Here is a 19545-nt window from a genome sequence, read left to right on the forward strand (position 1 = left end):
TCATTATGGTCAAAATTGGTGAGTACACCTGCTGTCAGATTTTAGTAGATCTCATGGTGTGCAATCAGCTGTTGTTTGAGCTGTCTAATTTCAGCATTAGAATATTGGTAGATCACATTCTGCTTGGCACAGGGCAGCAGATATGTGGTTCCAGAAGCAAGTTAGATGCCCCAACTACCTCTGAATTAGTATGATGCTGAAATCAAGATTATGGGCATAAATGTACCCTTAAACTCAGCTAGTTGTACACCAAATGATAGTGGGGGATGCGTGTGAAATAGTGAAAACTTTGTCATCACTCTTTCTTATTTGTATTAAGGATAGGTCTCCTAATTCTTTAAGGATGTTTGTATGTGCACAGAGACCATCCATCATCGTTCCTGTGGAGACGCCGTATAATAGGAGCCCTGGACCAGGACTTCATGAGGTCAGATCTCAGTCCCCACATGCTTGTTATGTGGCCCAGGGTAAGTGTCAGTTTCCTCGATTGCAAAGTGCAGATTATAGGAGTAAACAATTTATAGGGTTGCTGTATATGTGATGTGCTTCCCCTGTACTATGGCTTATATCATCCGACTCCTCCTCTTCATCATCATCATTACATTCTAGTTTCTACCCAGTCAACAAAAGCAGAGAAACATCCATCTGGTAGATCTTTTTTGTAGCAAAACAAATTAAATTTTAATTACTACCAACATCACACTTGTATTTGGCCTAGGACAAATTACATTCGGTGGAGGAAGAAATGATGAAAGTATCTCTTCACATTTTAAAGCTGTTTAAAAAGTCATTACAATAAATTGTCCTGCTATAATTCACGTCCCTGTTCTATTTTTGCTTACCTGTCACCCTTCCTCCACACACTGTTTTGGCAGATCATCATCAACTCGTGGTTTATTGCAACTGCTTATAGGTCTGTGCAAAAGGAGGTCTGAACTAAGGGAGGTTTCTGAATACTTTTTCTTTTTAAGAAAACTATGGAAGTAACCCATACTAGTTGTAACAAATTTAAAGAATATAACAGAATAAAAATTATAGCCTAAACAAAACAACAATTAGAAAAAAATCCTCTTCCATTACAATCCTAATTCCCAGAAATTACCATGGATAACATTTTGAAGTATACTGGAGTATATCCTTTTATATCTCTCTGTCTCTGTCTCTCTGTGTGCTCACCCCTAAAAATCAACACGTCACATTTTATCTGTGATTCAGGGCCCCGTTCAAATGGCATCTTAATTTCCTTTACTTACTTCTGTAAGTAAGCCTAGGCTCCCTGAAGTCTTTGTATCTATCTTTTAAAAATGCTATTTCTAACTTTATATTTTGTGTTTTGTTTACACACCAATCTTCCCTGCTACACACAAACTTCTTGAGGATAATATATGAGTCAAGATTCATCCTGTTGTAAGAGATAAAACCACAGCTTAAGCAAAACAAGATAATGTATTAAACTAAGGACACTGAGTCCAACAGGCTTCAGGTGTGGCTGGTCCAGAGCCTCCATCTCGCTCTCTCCTGAACTTTGCTTTTCTCAACTTGGCCTCATCCTTCTCACAGGCTTTTTTTAACATCATTTCACTGAACAATTCCTTTTTAAAGAGCACCTCTTTGTTCATAAATCTGGCAAACCAGTTCCAAACAAGACTCTTGCTCATAATTCTGGCAAAACAGTTCCAAACAAGACTCATGCTCATAAATCTGGCAAAACAGTTCCAAACAAGACTCTTTTCTTCTTTTTAATTAATTATTTATTTTTGGCTGCGTTGGGTCTTCATTGCTGCATGGGGGCTTTCTCTAGTTGTGGTGAGTGGGGGCTACTCTTGGTTGCAGTGTGCATGTTTCTCCTTGTGGTGGCTTCTCTTGTTGTGGACGGAGCATGGGATCTAGGCACATGGGCTTCAGTAGTTGTGGCACGTGGGCTCAGTAGTTGTGGCTCACGGGCTCTAGAACGCAGGCTCAGTAATTGTGGCACATGGGCTTAGTTGCTCCACGGCATGTGGGATCTTCCCGGATCAGGGCTCGAACCCAAGTCCCCTTCATTGCCAGGTGGATTCTTAACCACTGAGCCACCAGGGAAGCCCACAAACAAGACTCTTATTGGTCTATCTTAGGTAACTGATCTGTCCTGAGCCTGTCACACCAGGTAGAAGACAGGAATGTGTTGATTGACCGGCCTGGGTTGTGAGCACTGTCTTGTGCCTGAGTACGTGCAGAAGAAAACAGAAATGGATGCTGGGAATCCAGAGACATGCTGGTGACCAGGTCCTCATCTGACTTACCCTTGGGTCCTCCGTGGTTCTTAGATGGTGCCTTGGTGTGCACTTGCTCAGTACTCAAATATTTGCTGAGTGAAATGACCACATCCTTTAATTACTCTCCACCCAGTAGCAGGTGAAGAGGGGGCAGTAACCTTTCCTCAGGTATTTTGAGCTCTTTGAGGTCTGTTAACAGAATTAAGAGGACCAAGTTTTGCTGTTTAGAATTGTTTCCTTAAAAGAGTTCCATGAAACTGATTTTATGTAAAGGGAAAAGAAAGCTTAAGGGAAAGAGATGCCTGTATCTTGTAGCAAAAAGTGGGGAGAGAAAGAGGTATTTATCTGGGTCTCTAAAACTTCAGATTGATTCCCTGTGCCCCTCCTGCTTCCTTGTCCCCTTGTGCCAGGATGGCACCAACAGCTTCCTTTGCCCTTTGGTTCCCAGCTGGCTTAGCTAACAAGAAATCAAGGGCAGGAAGTGAGCAGGGTGGGGTGTGTGTTCCTCTAACTTCTGCATTGCCGGTCATTGCGGGTTGGCTGCAAGAAACCAGAGTTTGTTTCATAGATTTTGATAATGGTTCCTTCCTTTTGCCACTTCAGGCCTGTGGATGACAGGGGCTACCAACACTGCATGTTGATGGTTTTCCTAAACCCCTTTCACACCTTTACAAACACAGTTAACCCTTGAATAACACATAACATAGTTTGAACTGCATGGGCCCACTTATACACAGATTGTTTTCAATAGTAAATACTACAGTGTTAGGGGTCTGCAGTGGGTTGACTCCGAGGATTTGGAACTGCAGATACCGAGGAACCACAAAGAGTGAGTTATACTCCGATTCTGACCATGTGGTGGGTCAGCACCCCAACCCCTGTGTTGGAGGGTCAACTGTAGTCTGTTTGCTGAACTCTCCTTAAATTGCCAGGTGGAGTGTTCTCTGCATTTCCTGTTGGGTCATTGATACTTGCCCAATCAAAACAACAAACAACAACAAACAACAAACAAAGCCTATATTCTGATAAACTTAAAATGTTTATTTCAGGGGGTAGAGTGGGGAGAAAGACAAGTTGGTTTTTGGCAGCTCTATCTTTGGAAACCTGAGTCTTCATACTTTGTAACATTTGCCCATTAAAACTGCCTTTGATGGTCATTCTCATGAAATGTATTGGTACAAAAACTTTTTTTTTTTAAGAAATAACATTACTCCAGGCCCAACAGCCAGTCGGTATTTATGAATTTTAATATTTTGAAAGCTAGAGTTTTATTTCTAGAGACAAGGAAAGCATAAATCCATTGGTCCTCTTAACTAATGAAATAAGAGGCAGAAAAAAACATTTCATTAATCACCACTGCATCGAAGCTGTTTTAATGAACCGATTTTAAAGGAAATAGCTGAACAATTCCATTTTCGTGTGGCTCAAATGAGAAAAAATGCTTAGAGTTTTAAAAAAGAAAAGTGTTTCTCTCCTTCCAATTAAAGAAAATTAATATTAAGGTATTTCCAATGACTATCTAAAAGCATTGTGACCAGGTATGCAGTTTCATCATGTTCTTTGGTTTTAAAGTGAGTTACTTTTGCAATGAAGGCAAGATGTATTATTCTCCTTTGCTGTGACATTTACTCCCAGCCTGTTTATACCAATGCAGCTACTGTGAAAGTCAGTGCTTTTTCTTTTTCTTTCTTTTTTCATTCTCTTTTCATTTTAAAGGCATATATGAGAGTCATCTGACCCAGGTTGCACACAAGCTATACAGCGTATGGTTGGGGTAAAGAACATCGTCTTTTGTTCAACAGTTTTTGTATTTCTTTCCAATCTTTTGCTTCTCTGGTCCTCAAATAAGGCTAATTACAAAGAAAAAAAAAAGGTGGGACTGGTGGAAAGGGAGGCTTTAAAACCATTCCTTTTGCAGCAAGGAACAAAAGAGAGTACCAAGGGCATGGCTAGGCCTCAACAAAAAAGAAAAGAGAAAAATCACCTAATGAGGATGTCGAGATAAGTGCTTGTGAAGAAAACTGACAAAAAAAGAGCTTTTAGTCTAAAATCCATAAATAAGTGTGCATCAGATGGGTACTAGAACAGTTTTAACAAGACAGGCCATGAAAACTCTATCCCTCTATGCAAGAGCTACACGCCTTACAGAAATCTCCTTTCTTTACAAGATATTTTTCTTTCAAATATTAATTTAAAAAGAAATACTTGAAAATTAAGATGTTTTATTCATGTCTCTGAATCCATTATAGAGTGGGTACCACATAAAGGGTTGTTTTTGAGATATAATTATCAATGCTGCTGGCTTCTTAGAGGTCAAAGGTTTTGCATGAACATATGAAGTTGTTCATGAAGAAAAACTGAAAAGAGGAGATTCTGACCTTGGAGACTACTGTGGCATTTTCACTTTTCAAATGGAAGAAGTAGCAGATATATTTGAAGTTTGTTAACTCTATATAGCTCTTCTTTCTGTCTTTCCTGATACGTTTGAGCCTTGCCTCCTGTTCTGAAATTAGGAGACTGGTATTGCTGTACTGGAAGCAATGATGGTTCAGACATAGAATTACAACCTGCCTGCTTTTGGTTGTTCCCTCAGCTGGTGCAGCAATCTTTTCTAGACTGGTGGTTTAACTGAGCAGGTAAACACCCTAGCTCTGAGGTCAAGCAGATTTGGATTCAAATGATGCTCTATTACAGTCCTCCCTCTGTATCTGCAGGGGAGTGGTTCCAGGACCCCTGTGAAAACCAAAATCTGCGGCTGCTCAAGTCCCTTATATAAAATGGCTTAGTGAAGTTGGCTCTCCATATCCATGGATTCTGCACTCCCGGATTCTGCATTCGTGGGTATGGAGTGCCAACTACACTTACTAACTGTATTGGCCAAACTTGTCTTACTTGTAAAGATGGAGATAAGAAAATATGCCTATCTGAAAGATTTATTGTGAGAATCAAATGAGAAGATATTTGTAAAGTGATTATCGCACTGCTTTGGTGCATGGAAAACAATCAGTAAATGGTAACTATCATTATAATTATGATCTCATTGCTATGCTGAGATCCTGCACTGTCCTAAACAATGTGGTCCACAACCCTTCCAGACTCAGTGCCATAAAGATGAATATCAGCCTCCAGATATTCATAGGCTACAACCCCCGCCACAAAAAAAGCAACCAAAAAACCCTACCTATAAATAAAAGAGAGAGAAAAAGAAAGTAGTATAATGAAAGAGTCACACGTTTACCTAAATTAGAATCCCCACCAGTTGGAAAGCTACGAAGCTGACTGTCTGGTATTGAAATAACAGAACCAACACTGCAGTTAGGAGCATGATATTTCAATATAGTAAACATCTCTTAGTAAAATTCTGAACAAAACAAAGGACAATCTTCCATGGATTTACATGATAGTTACATTTCTGGAAAAGTCGGTGAATCTAAAAATTGTGCTAAATATACTTGGTGTTAATATGAAAAACAAAGTTATTTTTTCATCATTTTAGCTTTCATCATTATAGCTGACAAGTAACATAACTGAGTGAGTGTAATGCAACCTAGGACAGGACATCCAAGAAATAACTACATGCTTGTGTTACCGAGAGTGGGTCCGGCTCCTCACCGCTCAAAAGCCAATAAAGAGGCAAAGTTAGTGGAAAGGAAAGTTTGCTTTATTTCAGAGGTCAGCAACTGGGGGAGGCGAGGGCATATTCCTGTCCAAAGGCCAACTCCCTCGACTGACAATCAGTGGGTAAGAGCTTTTATAGACGGAGGGAGGGGGCTACATGCAGAAACAGCACAGTCAGCTCTGACATGTACTTCAAGCCAGCAGTGATACACCTCATAAGTAGTTATACTCTGTGACAACTTCATTAGACAATTCTTTTTCATAAGGAACACTGGAGCCAAAAGTATGGTTAGAAGTAAAATAATAGCTTTCCATTAGATTTAAAAATTTATTTTTTTTACTAATATTTCTCTCTGAGATGTCTCAGGGGTGCTCTGGATAACTCAAAGTTAGCTAGAGAAAGAAACTTACAATCTGTTATCAAAATCAGCTCAATATTCCAGGAGAACTTTGTTCTCTTAACAGAGAGAAAACCAAATTCAGTCTTGCATCAGTTTACTGTTAATAACAAAATTCATTTACCTAATTAAACTCAATCTAATTTTAATCCTGACAATGTACAAAATTCTTTTCTCAAAGTTCCTTTTTCACAAACCTTTTAGCACTTTCTGGATCCAGATTAATTTGTTCCTTGTTTTCCCATACAGAAGCAACCAGCCCCAGGACAAAATTATTCTCCTTGTTTTCCCAACAAAAATATCTCACCTTTATACTTTCTCTTGCTGACAACACATATCGTACTTGCTTTACATACTGAAATGCTTCCCTTACCATTTTTACATATTACAGTTTTTAACCTTGAAAACCTTAACAAAACCAAGATACAAGTAATTTAACTGTTATATCAGCATTTTTTGATTGGCAAACTTAAGAACATATTTCATCACCTTTAAAAACATACATTTTTTTCATAGCACAATTTCTCTTTAATGGTACAAGATGTTAGTTTAATAAACCTAAGCCCTCTTTCCTCTCTCTCTTTTTTCTTTTTTCTTGGCTTGAAGTTTTACTAATTTACCCAAGGCTGAAGTCTCAGGCAAAGTGGGCTGTGTTTGTATTTTAAAGACACGATAAAAGTTAACTTCAAGCTTTATCCTAGGCATATATTTGTTCTCTCAGGGTCAGAATTCTGAAAACAGTATTTTATCAAGCAAGCTTTCTCTAACTGCATATGCAAAAAGAACCAGTTTTGGAGTTTCAAAAGAGTTTCATCTTAACCAATTTTCTCCAGAGTCTAAAGAGTACCGTTGCCATACATTGGTTAAAAAAAAAAAAAAATCATCTTTTTCTTTAGTCATAGTTTTATAGCTAAAATTTTTCTTAATGAATTGAACCTGAATTTTACAAAAGGCAACAAGAATACCAATAATACCAAGAATACCAATCACACAAATGCAATACACACTCACACACCCGAAGACAGAACTGTCACAAACCCTCCAGAGGATGACTGATACGGAGTCCCAGACAAACACTTCCCAACACAAATGGGCCTTGACGTCAGACACAAGTCAGCACCAATTAGGAATACACCCAAATGACGCTTAGTGCTCGCAAAGGATCCTCAACGTCAGAAACACATCAGACCAATTGGCAAAATGCCCAAATAGCACCTCATGCTCAAAAGAGAAGTTTTCCGGACACACACCGGTGTACTTACTCACCCTTGAAGCTCGTCAGCTCGTCCAGAGGCATCTTTCCGTTCCACCAAGGAAAAGCGTACGTTGGCAGCCAGTGTCGAGCAGGGGAGAAACAGGGAGGAACCCTGAAACAAATGGTTTCAGCAGCTGCTAGGAATGTCGCCACCAAACCCCTCTCAGGGCACGGCCAGTGAGCCACGAGCAGAGGACTGCTCACAGCCTTTCTAACACATCATCATGGCGGCCGCTCTGCTTGGGAAAACCTGGGAGCCAGATATCGCGAGATCCCAGCCTCACGTTGGGCGCCAAAATCTGTTAGTGAAAGTGGGTCCAGCTGCTCCCACTTAAAAGCCAGTAAAGAGGCAAGGTTGGTGGAAAGGAAAGTTTGCTTTATAGTGAAAGTGGGTCCAGCTGCTCCCACTTAAAAGTTAGTAAAGAGGCAAGGTTGGTGGAAAGGAAAGTTTGCTTTATAGTGAAAGTGGGTCCAGCTGCTCCCACTTAAAAGTCAGTAAAGAGGCAAGGTTGGTGGAAAGGAAAGTTTGCTTTATTTTGGAGGTCGGCAAATGGGGGTGGCGGGGCAGACTCCTGTCCAAAGGCCGACTCCCCCCACTGACAATCAGTGTGCAAGAGCTTTTATAGGCGGAGGGAGGGGGGCTACATGAAGAAACAGCACAGTCAGCTCTGATGCTCATCTTGAAATTGGTCATCCACCAATGGTCTGACCACCATCACCTTGATTGTTTTAAGTACAGTTAGTCTTTAATTCCAGGGTTGGTTTGTTCCGGTTTCTTTGAGGCCAGCTCTTGGAATTGTGGCAGCTTATGTCATGGTCATGATGTAGTTAACTTCTTCCACCTGGTTTTAGTCTCTGTAAGACAGCTCACAGGATATGGCTCAGAAAATTATCTATAGCCCTTGAAAAGGAACTAAAGTCCTTCACTTTGCTTAATGACTAAACTATTATTATTTAGTCTTGTTGGACTGTTTTTCTTTGTTTCTGCATTTCTCACTTCTCTGATTAAACTTATTCTCTGGCTAAAGTTTTTCCACAGACAAAAGGCAGGTGGAGGACATGGGGGGGGGGAAGACCATAGGATCCTGCTCCATTTCAATCCCACTCCTGGGTGTACATCTGGAAAATATGAAAAACTCTAATTTGAAAAGATACATGCACCCCAATGTTTATAGCAGCACTATTTACAATAGCCAAGACATGGAAACAACCTAAAAGCCCATCAACAGATGATTGGCTTAAGAAGATGTGGTACATATGTACAATGGTATACTATTCAGCCATAAAAAAAAGAATGAAATACTGCCATTTGCAGCAACATGAATGTACCTAAGAGTATTATACTTAGTGAAGTAAGTCAGACACAGAAAGACAAATATTATATATCACTTTTGGTGGAATCTAAAAAAAAAAAAAAAAAAGAATCTATATTCAAAACAAACAGAGGGCTTCCCTGGTGGTGCAGTGGTTGAGAGTCTGCCTGCCAATGCAAGGGACGCGGGTTTGTACCCCGGTCCAGGAAGATCCCACATGCTCCGTGGCCGCTGAGCCTGCACGTCCGGAGCCTGTGCTCTGCAACGGGAGAGGCCACAACAGTGAGAGACCCTCATACCGCAAAAAAAAAAAAAAAAAAAAAAAAAAAAACAGAAACAGACTCACAGACATACAGAACAGACTTACAGTTACCAAAGAGGAAAGGGAGGGGTGGAGGATAAATTAGGAATTTGGGATTCACAGATACACACTAGTATACATGCAATAGATAAGCAATAAGGATTTACTGTAGAGCACAGGAACTGTATTCAATATCTTGTAATAACCTATATGGAAAATAATCTGAAATATATATATATATATATATCTGAACCACTTGCTGTACACCTGAAACTAACTATTGTAAATCAACTATACTTCAATTTTAAAAAGTTATGCTGCTGAAAATCAAAATGAAAACCTAAAAAACCTGAATCTGGTGACTTTTAACAGCAGAGGCGTATTCCTTGCTCATCCTTTATGTCATCACAGTTCAGCCGGGGACTGTGCTTCTTACCTCCTTCCTCTGGATCCTTGATAGACGGTACACCCATCATTCCAAAAATGGCTGGGCTCACAGCAGAGGGAATGGAGCTCTGGAGGCCTTGAACTAGCAATTTAATGCTCTAGCCTAGAAGTGACACAAGTTACTTCACTCATTGGTGACATCCCCTGCCCAATCAAAGGAAGTCAGGCCGTTGTCCAGAAGATTACAGATTGGAATTATTTGATGAATAACAACAAAGACTACTGTAGTAGGCTGAATAATGGCCCCCAAAATATAAGGTCCTACTACCTAGAACCTGTGAATGTTACCATACTGGTAAAGGCCTTTGCAGACGTGATTAAGCTGAGGATCTTGTGGTAGATCCTAAATGACACAACAGGTGTTCATGTAAGATAGAGAGGTTGTGATATTGTAATTTATTAAAGGAAATATATATTTCACTTTAGTCCCCTCCCTGGCATAGAACTCCTAAATAAAATTCTTGGAATTTCCTGTGATGAGAGCTTTAAAGGTGTCTTTTGCTATGTTAACGAGTGACTTTTGGAAAGCCCTCCCACCTAAGGATGGGAGATGGTTGCTGGTGGAGCCAACGCAGTGATGAGAGGTTTGGAGATTTCAGTCCCACCCCCTGACCTCTGGGGAGGGGAGAGGAGCTGGAGGTGATTTAATCACAGATGAATCATTACCTGTGGCCAATAATTTAATCAGTTGTACCTGTATATTGAGGCCTCCATAAAAAAACCAAGAGAGCTTCCCTGTTGGTGAACATGTGGGGGTCTGGGGAGGGTGGTGCACTCGCAGAGGGCAGGGAAGCTCCGAGCTCCTTCCCACAGACTTTTCCTGTGTGTCTCTTCCATTTGGCTGTTCCTGAGTTCTATCTTTTCACAATAAACGGGTGACCTAGTAAGTAAAATGTTTCTCTGAGTTTTCTGAGCTGCTCTAAAAAATTAATCAGACCTAAGGACGGGGCCAGTCAGAAGCACCTGGACTTGCAGTTAGTGTCTGATGTTGGGGGAAGGGTGACGATGGCCGTCCTGCAGGACTGAGCCCTTGACTTTTGGGATCTGACACTCCCTCCAGGTAGATTGTGTTAGAGGTGAGTTGAATTGTAGGACACCTTGGTATTAGAGAGGTACTTTGTGGTGTGGAATAAAAACACACATGTTGGAATTGGTGTGGAAATCTTAGAGGCTGAGGGAGATTTGACACACACAGAAGAGGAGGTGGCAATGTGACCTTGGAGGCAGAGAGTGGAGGGATGAGGCCACAAGCCAAGGATGCAGGCAGCCGCCAGAAGCAATTCTCCCCTTGAGCCTCCAGAGGGAACACTGCCATGTTGACACCTTGATTTATGCCCAGTGATACTGATTTTGGACTTCTGGCCTCCAGAACGTGAGGGAATAAATTCCTGTTGTTCTGCACCACGACGTTTGTAGTAATTTGTTACAGCAGCTGTGGGAAACATATAAAACTAACATATTAGGGGCTTTCCTGGTGGCGCAGTGGTTGAGAGTCCGCCTGCTGATGCAGGGGACACGGGTTCGTGCCCCAGTCCGGGAAGATCCCACATGCCGCTGGGCCCGTGAGCCATGGCCTCTGAGCCTGTGCGTCCGGAGCCTATGCTCCGCAACGGGAGAGGCCACAACAGTGAGAGGCCCGCGTACCGCAAAAAAAAAAAAAAAAAAAAAAAAACACGAAAAAACCCCTAACGTATTAGGTATGGTAAATGTGTTTCAGGTTCTCACTTTGAGACAACTAAACTGGTCCCTTTTGCATAGTCACATGACTATGACCACCTGAAAGCCAAGCGAAGATGCTAATCTGCTAAACAAAGAGGCACCAGGGGAGAGACCTGGACTTGGGGACTCACAGGACTGAGAGAATCACGTAGACATTCTGCACTGGGTTTGCACTGCACTATCTTCAAGACCTTAGAAAATTCTCATTAAAAGTTATAATGCTGACTTTGTTAAAAATACCGTGGTCCCAGGGACCACAGATGCCTGCAAGAAGCTGGCTCAAAATTGGCAAGAAGAGCAGAGCAACGAATAGTCCTTGGTCTGTAAGTCTGGGGCTGAAATGGCAAATGAAAACCAGGGAAGATCTAGGAAGGTCTGAGCACTTCTCGGGTGTTCCTGGGGGAAAGAAACAGAGTCAGCATCTGGATTTCCTGAGATCAAACAGAGTGAGACTCAAACTACTGTGATTCGGCATTTAAAGGAAGTGTGACACGAAAACAAACTGAAAATTTTAAATCATAGTCCTTATAAAGCTTGGAAAAACATGCAGCACAATGCCTCATTATACTAACAAAGGAGCTGAGGCTCACAGGAATCATCAGTCTCAGTTTCCCTGTCTTTAAAGTAGGAAAGGTGGACAAGATCTTCTTAAGTAATTTTAAGCGGTGGAGGGAACGGCTGCTCGGTGGGGGGGGGGGGGCAAGTGTTTGCTGCAGATTGTGCTGAGTTATCAGCCTGCTTTCTGATAAAATATTAAGGTTGAGAATATTTGCCTCACAGCTAAAATTTACCATTTGTTTCTGAGGCTTTTGCTGCCTGTGTTTCTGTCACTTCTTTCCTCATTGTACAACAGCCCCAGCCTTCTGACAAACCTGCTTTGGAAACTGGCCAAGAAATGCTAGCTTGCTCCCAGGGCCGAGTGATGGCATGTCACGTTCTCATCTGGAAAAAATGACTCCAGAAAAGGCCATTTCTCCTTGTATTACCTATTGGTCCACCAGCCACCTTTAGGCCAAATCTGTCAGCCTTCTGTGTGTCTGCTCCAGGACCAGGCCTGAGCCTGAAACTTCTTTTGTACCAGGGAAACTTCCAGATCAGCCCCACACTCCTCACTTGGCTTCTCCGTGGGCAATACAGCAGCAAGTTCCATCACCGATGTCCCAATGGCAAATGAGAAGTGATGGTTTGAGTAGAAGGTACTGTCTGGAAAAGAAGAGAAAGGCAGAGCTTGTGACAGAGCTGTTCACACTTTCCCTGCACAGCTGGGAGACATTAGCTGGATTTCCCCAGACTGGTCTGCTTTCTGGCACCGGTGAGTTAAAAACCCCCCAGAGCCTCCAAGTTTAGCTGGACTTCTATCATACGCATTTAAGCAGCTAAATCACCAAAAGTCGCTTTCAAATATTCATGCAAGGCTGCATCTTTACCCAAGGTCAGGAGTTCAATAGAAGTTAGCAAAAAGGAAAAAAAGGAATGGCAGACAGAGGGCAAGAAAACAAAGAGAAAATATGGATAGATTACCTCGGTTCAAAAGTTGCTTTCTTTTCGAGGGAGTTTGTGCTCCGGAAAGTAGATAAAAGATAGTTCTGCAATAAGTAGGGTGGAATATACAGTAGGAGAATGAACACAAATAGTATTTCTATGTATGTTGATTTCTACTCCTGCCACCCTATTGAGTGGATGGTAAGGAGGTTAAGCATTTGAAATTTAGTAAACAAATAACCCACATTTCAGGATGCTTTCTTTACTACACTTATATCCAGCAGTCTGGACTGCCTCTATCAAAGGCTGTCAAATGATTTTATACAAAAGTTATATGTAAAATCTGTTTAAAACAAAATCTGTTTTGTAGCAAGATATGTGGTCTTTTTATTGCTTTTGTCAAACCTATCTTAAATCAGACATCAGAAAATGTTTTTTATGAATACCTTTTAAATCTTGTGTTATTTGCATAGTGGAAGGGAGAAATCCAAAACAGAGCCTCAGAATAGAAAATGCTGGATTCCAGCCCTACCTCACAGCCAAGTAACAATATTTTCAGCGTGTCCTATAACTATGGGGCACAGCATCCTGTTCCCTTCACTTTAATGGGAACTTAATTATGAAAAATTCTACTTTTCTCAATATCAAGTGATCCATTAACAGCTTCTGATTGCATAGTCAGGTGCTATCTCTGGACCTTTTATTTATACCTCACCTTATTCCAGCAGAAATCCCAAGCTGCTCTATGGGCCAGCTTATAGGATTTTGATGTAGCTTTCAGATTTTAAATGTTTTTCTGAATCTATACAGCAATATCAGAATGGATTTTGAAAGTGTCAGTTCTGATTTAAAATGGCTTAAAACAGGATTGTGTCTAGAAATCTTCATTTATAGCTTGTACCTAAATAATTTAATCCTGCTCACTTAAATGATCTATGTATTCCCTTCTGCCCCAACGTATATAAACATTAAAAAAAGACAAACATCTTTCCACATGTTAATGATATAATCTTAGTATTACAATATAAGAATGGCCTCAAGAGTAATGACACCTGCCCACCGATTCGGAGGCCACGGCGTCCTTGTGTGCCTCATGGGAGCCCTCGTCTGTGGGCTCCGCTCTCTCCCTGGGTCATCACCTCGTCAACTGCACGTGAATAGGCTCACGTCTCCGAAGTAAAGCAAAACCTGTGCACACGCCTTGTTTCTCTCCAGATACCAGACCAGCTTCCCTTTTGGTTGCCAGCTGCTGGAAAGCGTCGTGTTCCCTCCCTACCGAGTCCCTGGCCTCGGCGACCCCGGGCTGGGGGCCACGAAAGCCCGCCGCCCTGCTGAGGCTGAGGCTGAGGCTGGAACCGCCGGTCCACGGTCCGCGGGGCGGGCAAGGCTGTCGTGCCATCCTGAGCGCTCCATGCCATTGGCGTTCGACCAAGTGGCAAACGGAACCTCGGGCGGTGGACTGTCATACAGAAACGAAAGTGGGTGTGGGGACTTCCGCAAACTGGAAGGAACCCCGAAGACTGCAGGGGTCCAGGCTCAGCCCCCTCTCCCTGTCCTGCGACAGCCGAGGCCCAGAAGGAGGGGGAGGGGAGAAGGCACTGCTGGGCATCAGGCTGAGAAATCCACCTGCATCAGTGCTCCCCTTAAGGAAAGGCAGTCACTCGCAGCTCCACAGTCCAAACTCGCCCACAGTAACTCCGAGGCGGCGAGGCGGCAACGGAGAGTGAACTCCCTGAGACTAGGGGCCATATGTCTTCGCGCCCTCAGCAGCACCCAGCACAAGACTGGTACAAGGCATGCTTCAGCAAATGTTTGTTAAATGGTGTTAGCAGACTTCCCCTGTGAAATCATCATGGAGAGACGGAGGAAGATGGCGGAAGAGTAAGACGCGGAGATCATCTTCCTCCCCACATATACATTAGAAATTCATCTACACGTGGAACAACTCCTACAGAACACCTACTGAACGCTGACAGAAGACCTCAGACCCCCCAAAAGGCAAGAAACTCCCCACATACCTGGGTAGGGCAAAAGAAAAAAGAATAAACAGAGACAAAAGGATAGGGACGGGACCTGCACCAGTGGGAGGGAGCCGTGAAGGAGGAAAGGTTTCCACACACTACAAGCCCCTTCACGGGTGGAGACTGCGGGTGGCGGAGGGGGAAAGCTTCGGAGTAGCGGAGGAGAGCACAGCAACAGGGGTGTGGAGGGCAAAGCGGAGAGATTCCCGCACAGAGGATCGGTGCCCTCAGGCACACACCAGCCCGAGAGGCTTGTCTGCTCAGCCGCCGGGGCGGGCGGGGCTGGGAGCTGAGGCTCGGGTATCGGGTTTCAGTCGGAGCGCAGGGAGAGGACTGGGGCTGGCGGCAGGAAGAGAGCCTGAAGGGGTTAGTGCACCATGGCTAGCCCGGAGGGAGTCCGGGGAAAAAGTCTGGAGCTGGCGAAGAGGCAAGAGACTTTTCCTTCCCTTTTGTTTCCTGGTGCGCGATGAGAGGGCATTAAGAGCGCTGATTAAAGAAGCTCCAGAGACGGGCGCGAGCCGCGGCTAAAGGCGCGGACACCGGAGACGGGCGTGGGATGCTGGGGCTGCTGCTGCTGCTGCCGCCGCCACAAGGCCTGTGTGCGAGCGCAGGTCACTGTCCACCCCCCACTTCCAGGGAGCCTGTGCAGCCCGCCACTGCCGGGGTCCCGGGACCCAAGGACGGCTTCCCCGGGAAAGCGCACGGAGCGCCTCGGGCTGCTGCAACGTCACGCCGGCCTCTGCCGCCGCAGGCCCACCCCGCACTGCGTGCCCCTCCCTCCCCTCGGCCTGAGTGAGCCAGAGCCCCCGAATCAGCGGCTCCTTTAAACCCGTCCTGTCTGAGCGAAGAACGGACGCCCTCCGGCGACCTACGCGCAGAGGCGGGGCCAGGTCCAAGGCTGAGACCCGGGAGCTGTGAGAGCAGAGAAGAGACAGGGAAATCTCTCTGTGCAGCCTCGGAGTCAGCGGATTAAAGCTCCACGGTCCGCTTGATGTGCCCTGCGTCTGTGGAATGCATGAATGGACAGCGAATCATCCCAAATTGAGGAGGTGGACTTTGAGGACAAGATTTCAGACTTTCCCCCCTTTTCCTCTTTTTACAACGAATTATCCCAAATCGAGGAGGTGGACTTTGAGAGCAAGATTTTCGATTTTCTCCCCCTGTTCTCTTTTTGTGAATGTGTATGTGTATGCTTCTGTGTGAGATTTTCTCTGTATAGCTTTTCTTCCACCATATGTCCCAGGGTTCTATCTGTCCGTTTTTTTTTCTTTTTCAATAATTACTTTTTTATTTTAATAACGCTACTATATTTTATACTTTATTCTATTTTACTTTATCTTCTTTCTTTTTTTCCTACCTTCCCTTCCTCCCTCCCTCCCTCTGCCCCTCCTTTCTTTCTTTCTCTCTTTCTTTCCTTCCTCCCTCCCTCCTGTCTTTCTTTCCTTCTTTCTTTCCTTCCTCCCTCCCTCCCTCCCTTCTACCTTTCACTCTTTCTTTTTCTTTCCTTCCTCCCTCCCTCCCTCCTTTCTTTCTTTCTTCCGTCCGTCCTTCCTTCCTTCCTTCCTTTCTTTCCTTCTTCCTTTCTTTCTCTCTCTCTTTCTTTCTTCTACTAATTCTTTCTTTCTACTTTTTCTCCCTTTTATTCTGAGCCGGGTAGATGAAAGGCTCTTGGTGCTGCAGCCAGGAGTCAGTGCTGTGCCTCTGAAGTGGGAGAGCCAACTTCAGGACACGGGTCCAAAAGAGACCTCCCAGCTCCACATAATATCAAATGGTGAAAATCTCCCAGAGATCTCCATCTCAACACCAGCACCCAGCTTCAGTCAACGACCAGCAAGCTACAGTGCTGGTCACCCTATGCCAAGCAACTAGCAAGGCAGGAACACAACCCCACCCATTAGCAGAGAGGCTGCCTAAAAACATAATAAGGCCACAGGCACCCCAAAACACACCACCAGACGTGGACCTGTCCACCAGAAAGACAAGATCGAGCCTCAAACACCAGAACACAGGCACTAGTCCCCCCCACCAGGAAGCCTACACAACCGACTGAAACAACCTTAGCCACTGGGGACAAACACCAAAAACAACGGGAACTACAAATCTGCAGCCTGCAAAAAGGAGACCCCAAACACAGTAAGATAAGCAAAATGAGAAGACAGAAAAACACACAGCAGGTGAAGGAGCAAGATAAAAACCTACCAGACCTAACAAATGAAGAAGTAATAGGCAGTCTACCTGAAAAAGAATTCAGAATAATGATAGTAAAGATGATCCAAGATTCTATTTCCAAGATCCAAAATCTTGGAAATAGAATAGACAAAATGCAAGAAACAGTTAACAAGGACTTAGAAGAACTAAAGATGAATCAAGCATCAATTAAAAACACAATAAATGAAATGAAAAATACTCTAGATGGGATCAATAGCAGAATAACTGAGGCAGAAGAACGGATAAGTGAGGTGGAAGATAAAATAGTGGAAATAACTGCTGCAGAGCAAGATAAAGAAAAAAGAATGAAAAGAACAGAGGACAGCCTCAGAGACCTCTGGGACAACATTAAACGCACCAACATTCGAATTATAGGGGTTCCAGAAGAAGAAGAGAAAAAGAAAGGGACTGAGAAAATATTTGAAGAGATTATAGTTGAAAACGTCCCTAATATGGGAAAGGAAATAGTTAATCAAGTCCAGGAGGCACAGAGAGTCCCATACAGAATAAATCCAAGGAGAAATATGCCAAGACACATATTAATCAAACTGTCAAAAATTAAACACAAAGAAATCATATTAAAAGCAGCAAGGGAAAAACAACAAATAACACACAAGGGAATCCCCATCAGGGTAACAGCTGATCTCTCAGCAGAAACTCTACAAGCCAGAAGGGAGTGGCAGGACATAATTAAAGTGATGAAGGAGAAAAGCCTGCAACCAAGATTACTCTACCCAGCAAGGATCTCATTCAGATTTGATGGAGAAATTAAAACGTTTACAGACAAGCAAAAGCTGAGAGAGTTCAGCACCACCAAACCAGCTTTACAACAAATGCTAAAGGAACTTCTCTAGGCAAGAAACACAACAGAAGGAAAATACCTACAACAACAAACGCAAAACAATTAAGTAAATGGGAATAGGAACATACATATCAATAATTACCTTAAATGTAAATGGAGTAAATGCTCCCACCAAAAGACCAGATTGGCTGAATGGATACAAAAACAAGACCCATATATATGCTGTCTACAAAAGACCCACTTCAGAACTAGAGACACATACAGACTGAAAGTGAGGGGATGGAAAAAGATATTCCATGCAAATGGAAATCAAAAGAAAGCTGGAGTAGCAATTCTTATATCAGACAAAATAGACTTTAAAATAAAGACTATTAGAAGAGACAAAGAAGGACACTACATAATGATCAAGGGATCGATCCAAGAAGAAGATATAACAATTGTAAATATTTATGCACCCAACATAGGAGCACCTCAATACATAAGGCAAATACTAACAGCCATAAAAGGGGAAATCGACAGTAACACAATCATAGTAGGGGACTTTAACACCCCACTTTCACCAATGGACAGATCATCCAAAATGAAAATAAATAAGGAAACACAAGCTTTAAATGATACATTAAACAAGATGGACTTAATTGATATTTATAGGACATTCCATCCAAAAACAACAGAATACACATTTTTCTCAAGTGCTCATGGAACATTCTCCAGGATAGATCATATCTTGGGTCACAAATCAAGCCTTGGTTAATTTAAGAAAATTGAAATTGTATCAAGTATCTTTTCCGACCACAGTGCTATGAGACTAGACATCAATTACAGGAAAAGATCTGTAAAAAATACAAACACATGGAGGCTAAACAATACACTACCTAATAACGAAGTGATCACTGAAGAAATCAAAGAGGAAATTAAAAAATACCTAGAAACAAATGACAATGGAGACACAACGACCCAAAACCTATGGGACGCAGCAAAAGCAGTTCTAAGAGGGAAGTTTATAGCAATACAATCCCACCTTAAGAAACAGGAAACATCTCGAGTAAACAACCTGACCCTGCACCTAAAGCAATTAGAGAAAGAAGATCAAAAACCCCCCAAAGTTAGCAGAAGGAAAGAAATCATAAAGATCAGATCAGAAATAAATGAAAAAGAAATGAAGGAAACGATAGCAAAGGTCAATGAAACTAAAAGCTTGTTCTTTGAGAAGATAAACAAAATTGATAAACCATTAGCAAGACTCATCAAGAAAAAAAGGGAGAAGACTCAATAGAATTAGAAATGAAAAAGGAGAAGTAACAACTGACACTGCAGAAATACAAAAGATCATAAGAGATTACTACAAGAAACTCTATGCCAATAAAATGGACAACCTGGAAGAAATGGACAAATTCTTAGAAATGCACAACCTGCCAAGACTGAATCAGGAAGAAATAGAAAATATGAATAGACCAATCATAAGCACTGAAATTGAAACTGTGATTAAAAATCTTCCAAAAAACAAAAGCCCAGGACCAGATGGCTTCACAGGCGAATTCTATCAAACATTTAGAGAAGAGCTAACACCTATCCTTCTCAAACTCTTCCAAAATATAGCAGAGGGAGGAGCACTCCCAAACTCATTCTACGAGGCCACCATCACCTTGATAGCAAAACCAGGCAAGGATGTCACAAAGAAAGAAAACTACAGGCCAATCTCACTGATGAACATAGATGCAAAAAT

General features: G+C 42.7%; 1 protein-coding gene across 2 annotated transcripts in view; it reads right to left on the reverse strand.

The window, feature by feature from the left end:
* The window catches only part of CMC1 (C-X9-C motif containing 1), a 124488-nt gene extending 116772 nt beyond the window's left edge, over positions 1 to 7716 (reverse strand). Inside the window, exon 1 of one of the 2 annotated variants that reach the window (XM_082639273.1) lies at positions 7538 to 7716. In XM_082639273.1, coding sequence (XP_082495399.1) covers positions 7538 to 7568 — 31 coding nt within the window. In that variant the 5' untranslated portion in view covers positions 7569 to 7716. The remainder of the gene's footprint in view (positions 1 to 7537) is intronic. The other variant, XM_082639274.1, reaches the window with a different exon arrangement.
* Between the last annotated feature and the right edge of the window lie 11829 nt (positions 7717 to 19545).

Source organism: Mesoplodon mirus (assembly GCF_964341445.2).
Source record: "Mesoplodon mirus genome assembly, chromosome: 12".
Taxonomy (NCBI): Eukaryota; Metazoa; Chordata; class Mammalia; order Artiodactyla; family Ziphiidae; genus Mesoplodon; species Mesoplodon mirus.